Raw genomic sequence first — 9,125 nt, forward strand, 5'->3', positions numbered from 1 at the left:
AGGGGCCCCAAACCCATACACCCGCCTCCACATCAACCCCAAGGCCCCACAAGGTCAGATCCCAGACTACCCACCCTCACTATGTAACAGAGCCGATCAAAGGAGCCCACAGAGATTGGTCCAATGTGTCGGCAGATGCTGTTTCAAGACTAATATGATCTAACAGAAGATTTTTATACTGATTAATGCTAAGATTATTTTTATTTTTCCAATTCAGGAGTATGGTTTTCTTTGCGATGCATAAGGCTGTGAAAATCATGCGACATGTATTTTTTTCCAGGGTAACATCTTCCAAGATAGCCAATAAGCAAACAGATGGAGAGAGTGGAATATTACATTTCAGACATTTAGACAAGTCTTCACAAACCTGGACCCAGAACCTCTGAACGGGTGGGCAGAACCAGAGTGCATGGATATAATCATCAGGAATATTGCCTGTGCACTGTGAGCAGTTGTTAGATGATGTAAATCCCATCCTAAACATTCGCTGACCTGTATAATGTACTCTATAAAGAACTTTATATTGTATTTCCTGATGCATGCTCAATAATCCAGGTAGAAAAATCTAAAAAAGTTAAATCTGGTCCTCTGGACATTCAAAAAAACACACAAACAGAGCAATGTTGTGTATGCTGTTCAGTGTCAGGAGGGCTGTGATCAGTCTTACATCGGGGAAACAAAACAGCCACTGGCCAAAAGGATGGCCCAGCACAGAAGATCAACATCATCAGGCCAGGACTCTGCGGTCTACACTCATCTCCAGGCCAGAGGTCACTCTTTCAGGGATGAAGATGTTCACATCCTGGACAGAGAGGAACGATGGTTTGAGAGAGGAGTAAAGGAGGCCATCTTTGTGAAAAGAAACCGTCCATCATTAAACAGGGGTGGAGGCCTCCAGGTTCAACTGTCCTCCTCTTACAATGCTGTGATTGCTAGTATCACTCAGCCCTCTGTGAACAGTAAACAGCCATCAGTGTGCTAATGATCCATTGTTAGGCTGATGGTCCTTCTTGAGCATGTGATCAGCTGGTTTTGGTTGTCAGCAGCAAACTGGTTGATCCACTCTGAGAAGGTGCTATTTAAGAGACTGAGCTGAATACAGCACCTCAGACTGAGGAAGTCTCTCGGATGAGAGACGAAACGTTTCTACATTTTTTGTTGATTTGCTTTGTTTTGTTTTTTTGAATGTCCAGAGGACCAGATTTAACTTTTTTAGATTCATACTGTATTAATTGTAAGTTGGAGATTCTAGTCATTTTAAATGTTCTTAAACATATTTGAGACCAGGTGTTTTGGTCAAAATTGATTGATAAATCTGACTCCCATTTTGCAACAGGTAGCATTATGGAGTCATTGATTCTAGACAATTTCTTGTATATATGAGAGAGGAGTAAAGGAGGCCATCTTTGTGAAAAGAAACCGTCCATCATTAAACAGGGGTGGAGCCTCCAGGTTCAACTGTCCCCCTCTTACAATGCTGTGATTGCTAGTATCACTCAACCCTCTGTGAACAGTAAACAGCCATCAGGTGCTAATGATCCATTGTTAGGCTGATGGTCCTTCTTGAGCATGTGAGCAGCTGGTTTTGGTTGTCAGCAGCAAACTGGTTGATCCACTCTGAGAAGTTGCTATTTAAGAGACTGAGCTGACTGAAGAAGTCTTTCGGATGAAAGGCGAAACGTTTCTACTTTTTTCTTTATTGTTGTTTTGCTTTGCTTTGTTTTTTGAATGTCCAGAGGACCATATTTAACTTTTTTTTTAGATTTTTTTTTTTTTACCTGGATTATTGAGCATGCATCAGGATTAAAACAGGAACTGTTTGCAACAATGACAGAGACGCCCAATTATTGGTCTTTATCACTGAGTAACTCTGAAGCTTCAAACTCTTCAAACTCTCAGAACCAAAGGAGACTGATAGAACAAGAACTTTGACTGGGTCACACTGAATGTTTGTTGTAAGAAGATGTTCAACCCATTTGGCTGGCTTGGGTTATGTTGGACTGACTCAGTTGGTTCTTGTACCAACACCTTGTGTCTGTTGTGTCTCAGTCATGGGTCCACAGCTCTGCAGGTCTGTGGTTCAGTTCTGCTCCTCATTCGAGGTTCTTCCCTCCAGTCGAAGGTGTCATGCTCCCCGCAGGAAGCTTCAGCAACAAAGTGGCCTTCATCACAGGAGGCGGAACCGGGCTGGGCCGGGCCATGACCACTGTTCTGTCTCAACTGGGAGCCCATTGCATCATCGCCAGCAGGTCTGAGGTCACATCATGGCATGGACAAACCTAAACCCCTTTCTGCTTATTTATAACTTCCTGTTTGTTTCTGCTTGTCCAACAGAAAGTTGGATGTTCTGCAGCAAACAGCGGAGGAGATCACCAGCCAGACTGGAAACAAGGTGACCATTCACAACGGGACTTAGCACTGTCAGTCTGACCCATTGAGATCTAACAGAACTTTGTGTCTGTGTCTTCAGGTCCAAGCGATCCAGTGTGATGTCCGAGATCCTCAGGCTGTGTCTCGCTGTGTGGACCACATGGTGTCTCTGACGGGACTTCCTGATGTGAGTACAGAGCCCGTTAAACTCTGCTGGATGTTTTGATGATGGTCGTTAATTATGCTCAACATGTTTTGACAAGTAACCTCTGTCAGGGAATCTTTGGTCAAAGGTTACGGATATTTTTATTATTATGGCTGAGAACATTCTTCCCCTCTGCCCTGAGAACAAGAAGGCCAAAACAAGCCGAAACTGTTTTCCAAAACACTATCTTATCTCTGCCCATGAACTATATGTTTGTGCTGTGTAAGTCAAGTCAAATTTATTTATAAAGCACATTTAAAACAGCAAGTAAATCAGATCACACTGTGTTAAACGTCAGTAGCTATGTTTACATGAATCGTTTTTATTCCAAACAGTCGTTTGATCTGATTACTTATGTCCATGTAAACATAGCTATTTTAACATAGGGCAAATGATCAGGAGCTGTTGGGTTTTAAGAGCAGATAAATCTGGCAGTCATTAGCATAACAATGAAATGAAAGGCAAAGAGAGCAAGCAGATAGAATGAAAACAAAAGAGGTCCAAGAATCAAGCCCTGTGGGACCCCACAGAGAGACACTGACTCGGATACACTATTTCCAATTTTAACACAGAAACTCCTGTCACTTAAGCCCCTTTTCCATAGCTCCAATTCAGCATGATTCGGCTGGGTACGGTTCCAAGCCTTTTTCCACAAGTAATTTTTCATAGAACCGGCCCCTTTTTTAGTCCCTTCTGCTCTAGCCGAGACAGCACCAAAACGTGACGTCAGAACACTGTCGGTCACTGATTAGTCAGGGGGTGGAGTCACTGGCTGTTGAGAAACTTTTCACATCAGCAAGATCTGTCATTTGCAATAACTTAAACTCGAGGAGGGATTGGACCTATTTTAAAGATTTTAAAACAATAATGACAACACCGTGGTCTAGAGCTGAAGTGCAGGCGTTTTTTGTGCTTGGTGGCCAATGACAAAATTCAGAGTGAGCTAGATGGAGCTCCGTCAGTCCCCGACTCCCTCCAGTCCTCTCCACCAGAGCCTTGGAGCCCCCTCAGGCTGTGCAAGGCGTCATCTATGTATGTATGTCTATATGTAGGGCTGGGTACCTTTCTAAAAAATCGGTGTCGGTACCTTCACTTCGGTGTCGGTTCCTGGACAGTTATTTTTTCGGTACCATATTTGTTATTAATATTAATTCCAACAAGAATAAAATTACGTTACACATTGCAATACAAATCAAGAGTTTAATTTTTTAACTTTGGTATTTTTCCATTCCAAGCAGTTTTCTTACATAAAAATAAACAATTAATTTCCAGTTCAAAAGACCAGTTACAAACCAGTGACACATCAGTGTCTATTGCTCACTGCTACACACTGAAGACCTTTTCACTTAACAGTTTTTATTCAGAAACATCAACATGTCTGCTTTCTCTGGACACAAACAAGCCCACTCTTGGCTGATGGTGTCTCCAGCTGTAGAAAATGTTCACTCTGAGGGTGTGGATGATGATTGTTGCACACAAGATACCTGGTTGTCAGTTTGATAGCACTGACATATTGTCCCACACATCCCACCAGCAGGTCACTGGATTCACTGAGGTTAGGGTTGATGCAGACTTCTGTACCTCTGTCTCTCTTCCTGAATCTTCTCTGTGGTTCTCTGGAGTTTAGGGCTCTGATCATCTCCCTAATTGACATGAGAACACAAAACATCAACAATAACATGGTTGTGTTATTATTGATCAAAAACCATTATCTAGGCTGAGAGGTAAATATTTAACTGGTCAACAACATCCTTTACAGTTTACTTACCTCCACCATGCAGCCTCCACGTAGAAAAAGCAGCAAACTTTAACAACAAAGTTTGTGACTGTCCTGTGGCCCCCACCTCACTGTTCTTTTGTCTGCCTCTGTCCTCACATCTGGGTCAGAGGCTCCTGTGAGGAGAACATAAACAAACGGTGAACATTAGACAAACTTTTAAAGCAACTGATCCGATGGATGAGCACAGTTTTACAAGCTAAGCTTCATCTGTTACTGTCAATCTTTAGTTAGCTTCTGAGTTTAGCTAGCTACATAGATAAAATAAATTTACACACTTATATCTTAAAGTTAGCGTTACATAGATTCTAGTTTAATTCACCGCGATGTACATGTTAAGCTGCAGTAATGTTAACAAATGTAAACTTACCAGCTGAAACACAGACACAGCTCCATCCTCGGAGTTCTTTGAAGAGGAGTCGGGCCGTGGAGGTGATGAATCAGGCCGTTTAACACTCACAGGCTGACTTTAATGCTGAGAGGAGGAGGGGAGGCTGCTGTCCATCTCTCTTGCAGAAAAACACGGAGCAACTTTCTGCTCGTAAGCAGAAAGTTGCATGTGATGTTGAAGCCGTTCGACAACATACGCGCTGCACACGTGAACCCCGTCTGTGGGTGTAACCAGCCCCATAGACATACAAGCTGTACGGCAGCTCTATACAGCTCTGGGTGTAAACACATAGTCTGTTTGTCATATGTCTGGTGTTTTACCTGCCTACGTGCTGAAACCACGTGACACGTTACAGCCAATACCAAAACTTGACACCGAATAAAGAGTGACGTTTTAATCCATACACCGACCGGTGCAGTTCGGTCGGTGCCATTTAAGAACCTCGGTTTGGTACTCAGCCCTAACTATATGAGCATCTATGTTGAACTCCCCCCTCCCTCCCCTTCTCTGTCTTTTCCCTCCCCTTTGCTGATGACATTGTTGACATGTTCCTGTTTTTAGTTTTCTACATTTGTCTTGGAATCTAGCTGTTTTTTGTTTTGTTACCTTTTCCTTTTAGCCATCCTATTTGTTAAAAAAACAAAACAAAAAAAAAACCCAAACTGTAGTATGCTTTTCTTATAACTGTTTATTGTTGTTGCTGTTGTCCATTGTTGTCATCTTTCTTTGTTGAAATCAGGTCTCTCTTGTAAATGAGTCCTCGAGGCTCAATGGGATTTACCTGTATAAATAAAGATTGATTGATTGTTGACATTATCAGCAAGTCTAAGTCCTCATCCTGTCAGCTTGATCCATTTCCCACAGTTCATGTTAAATCCTGTCTCCTGTCTCTGCTCCCTATCATCACTAACATCATCCACTCCTCCCTAACATCTGGCATTGTTCCCACAGCTTTAAAATCTGCTGCCATCACCCCCATCATCAAGAAACCAGGTCTTGATTTTACCAACTTCAGTAATCTTCGTCCGATCTCTAATCTGCCCTTTATTTCCAAGGTTCTTGAAAAAGTCGTTGCTAGTCAACTTCACTCTCACCTATCCAACAATAACATTTATGAAGAGTTTCAATCTGGTTTTCGCCCCCACCATAGCACCGAAACAGCTCTAATAAAAATAACTAATGATCTTCTTCTTGCTGCTGACTCTGCTCTTCTGTCTATCCTCATTTTACTGGATCTAAGTTCTGGCTTCAACACAATCTGTCATTATATCCTCCTCAACAGACTAACCTCCATTGGCATCTCAGGTACTCTGTTAGATTGGTTCAAATCATATCTTTTTGATCGCACTTAATTCATTCAGCCTAAATCCTTTCGTTCCCAGTCTTCCCCTGTCTCCACGGGTGTCCCCCAAGGCTCTGTCGTCGGAACCCTCCTTTTCATCATTTACCTCCTTCCTTTAGGTCACATTTTCCACAAATTTGGTGTCCATTTCCACTGCTATGCTGATGACACACAGCTGTACTTGTCAACAAAACCAAACTCCACCCATCCACCCTCCATCATCACCACCTGTCTCAATGAGCTAAATCATTGGTTTTCTAACAATTTCCGACAACTAAACAGTGACAAAACAGAAATCATTCTTGTCGGTACCAAAAACTCTATTTCAAAATCAGAACATCTTCTCATCCCCCTTAACAACTCTCTGCTATCCCCCTCGCCTCAGGTCAAGAGTCTTGGTGTCATCCTCGACACCACTCTCTCCTTCACTTCACACATCAACAATGTTACTCGGTCTGCCTATTTCCATCTCCGAAATATTAACTGTCTCCGTCCTTCTCTCACACCCCGCTCCACAGCCATCCTTGTGCACAGTCTTGTGACTTCTCGGATTGACTACTGCAACTCCCTTCTTTATGGCCTCCCCAACAAATCTCTTCAGAAGCTACAAATGGTCCAGAACTCAGCTGTCCATGTCATAATAACTCAAACCTCCTCCTATAACCACATCACTCCTGTCCTGCAGCAGCTCCACTGGCTCCCGGTTAAATCATGCATCGTCTTCAAAATCCTTCTTCTCACTTTCAAGGCTATCCACAACCTTGCCCCTCCATACCTATCTGACCTCCTACACATCTCCATCCCCTCTCGCTCTCTCAGATCCTCCTCTTCACTACACCTCCATGTACCCTCTGCCCGCCTCTCCACCATGGGAAGCAGGGCCTTCACCTGCTCTGCCCCTCATCTCTGGAACTCTCTACCCCCTGACTTACGAAACACCACCTCTCTTTCTCTGTTCAAGACTGCTCTGAAAACACATCTTTTTAGACTCACTTATCCTTAACTTTGATGCATGTATTTTATTTTTTTTATGTATTTTATATTTCAATTTATTCCTGTTGATCTTTGCACTGTGCTTGTTCTTTGTTTTTACACAATCTTTCTGATATGTTTCTCACTGTAAAGTGTCCTTGGGTGTCCTGAAAGGCGCTTTTTAAATAAAAAGATTATTATTGTTATTATTATTATTATTATTAGTAGTAGTAGTAGTAGTAGTAGTAGCAGTAGCAGTAGCAGCAGCAGCAGCAGCAGCAGCAGTAGTAGTAGTATTATCTCCCTGGCTCCAAGCTCCACCGGGCACCGCGCAAAATCCTTTGTGCTGCCTACCCGGATCCCAGGCCTTGCGTGCTCTGCGGGCTCTGAGCTCCACTGGTCACCGTGGAAGATCATACAAGCTGCCAAACAGCAAGCTCATTTAGGCCGGACCCCGACCCCTGGCAGACGGGCAGACCAGGATGGGTCTGTGACGGAGCATGGAAATGATTTTTAAAAACATTTTACATATTTCACTTAAATTCAGTTTATTTATATAGTGCCAAGTCACAACAGAAATCATCTCAGGGCATTAAACAGAAACATTCATATGTAATCTTCATCTCTGAAACCTGGCTCAACAAATCTGTACTGAATAATGACCTGGTAATCAATGGATTTAACATCTACCGCTGTGATTGTCAAAAAAAAGGGGGGGGGGTGTCGCTATTTACATCAGAGATTCTCTAGTTGCTAGTCTTGTGTCTTCTAAAACAATTCCAAACCAAATTGATGCCTTAGCTAAATGGTAAATGGTAAATGGATTGTTCTTATATAGCGCCTTTCTATCTTATTTCAAAATACTCAAAGCGCTTTACAACAATCTGTGTCCTCATTTACCCATTCATACAGCACTCTACTAGATCGCTACAAAGCTAATTGAACAAATCATTCTGAGACTAATCAGTGCTTTAGATCACATTCAGACACCGATGGGACACATATCAGAGGCTATGAGGGGTTCAGTGTCTTGCCCAGGGACACTTTTACATGTGACTGTTGGTGGATTCAACCCCCCAACTCTCGCATTGGAGGGCGACTGCTCTAACCACTCAGCCACAGCCGCCCCCAAAACATCACTTTGAATGGAGGCCAGATCTTATTTGTAGTGGGTTGTTATCGTCCCCCCTCAGCAACACCTGAGGCTCTGTCCTCCCTGATGGAATTCCTTGGTAATTTTAAATTCAAAGAGATTTTTTTGGCAGGATATTTCAACATTGACTGGGATAAGTCGATCCCCCTCTATGATAAAGTCAAGGAATGTTGCCCGTCTCTCAATCTGACCCAACTGATCAACTCTCCCACTAGACCAAACAAAAACCGTCCTGAAAAATCCTCCATCTTAGACCTGTTTCTAACAAATATGCCTCACAAATTCCCTGGTACAAGTGTATTCGCTAACATTTTGAGTGATCATTGTGTGACAGCGACTCTCAGAGATATTAAACTTCCACTTTCTAAGCCCAGATTAATTCAAAAAAGGGATCTGAAACGTTTCTGTGAACAGTCATTCCTCTGGGATCTGTCTCACTTTGACTGGCATCGTATTCTGTTAACTGATGACGTGAACTCCGCTTGGAACTATTTTCATAATAGTTTCATTTATTTTGTGAACAAACATGCTCCTTTTCGTCAGTTCAGGATAAAGGGACGAGACAGTCCCTGGTTTACTCCAGAGCTAGCTGACCTCCTGCACAGGAGAGATCATCTTTGGGCCACAGCGAGAAAATCTGACTCAGACACTGGTTGAGTTTTCGACAGATGAGGAATAAATGCACAACTTCCATCAAAGCAGCAAAACGCAACTATTTCTGATCTCAGACCTCCAAAAATCTAAATGACCCTAAAAGATTCTAGAAAACCATCAAATCTCTCTCAGGAAGCCCCAATCATCTGACCTCCCATCACAACTTCTCATTAACTCTGTTCCTGTGTCAAATAAGCACGAGATCCTGAACTACAAAAAAGGTTGAATCATGTCATCTGGACTTCGTTTTTTTGTTAAAAA

General features: G+C 42.7%; 1 protein-coding gene across 1 annotated transcript in view; it reads left to right on the forward strand.

Moving 5' to 3' along the window:
- The window catches only part of decr1 (2,4-dienoyl CoA reductase 1, mitochondrial), an 18,714-nt gene that overhangs the window by 531 nt on the left and 9,058 nt on the right, over positions 1 to 9,125 (forward strand). The window contains exons 2-4 of the mRNA XM_037676489.1: positions 2,050 to 2,249; positions 2,335 to 2,392; positions 2,471 to 2,557. Of these exons, the coding sequence (XP_037532417.1) occupies positions 2,050 to 2,249; positions 2,335 to 2,392; positions 2,471 to 2,557 (345 nt within the window). The remainder of the gene's footprint in view (positions 1 to 2,049; positions 2,250 to 2,334; positions 2,393 to 2,470; positions 2,558 to 9,125) is intronic.

Source organism: Nematolebias whitei, chromosome 5 (assembly GCF_014905685.2).
Source record: "Nematolebias whitei isolate Nwh7 chromosome 5, NemWhi1, whole genome shotgun sequence".
NCBI classification, from domain to species: Eukaryota; Metazoa; Chordata; class Actinopteri; order Cyprinodontiformes; family Rivulidae; genus Nematolebias; species Nematolebias whitei.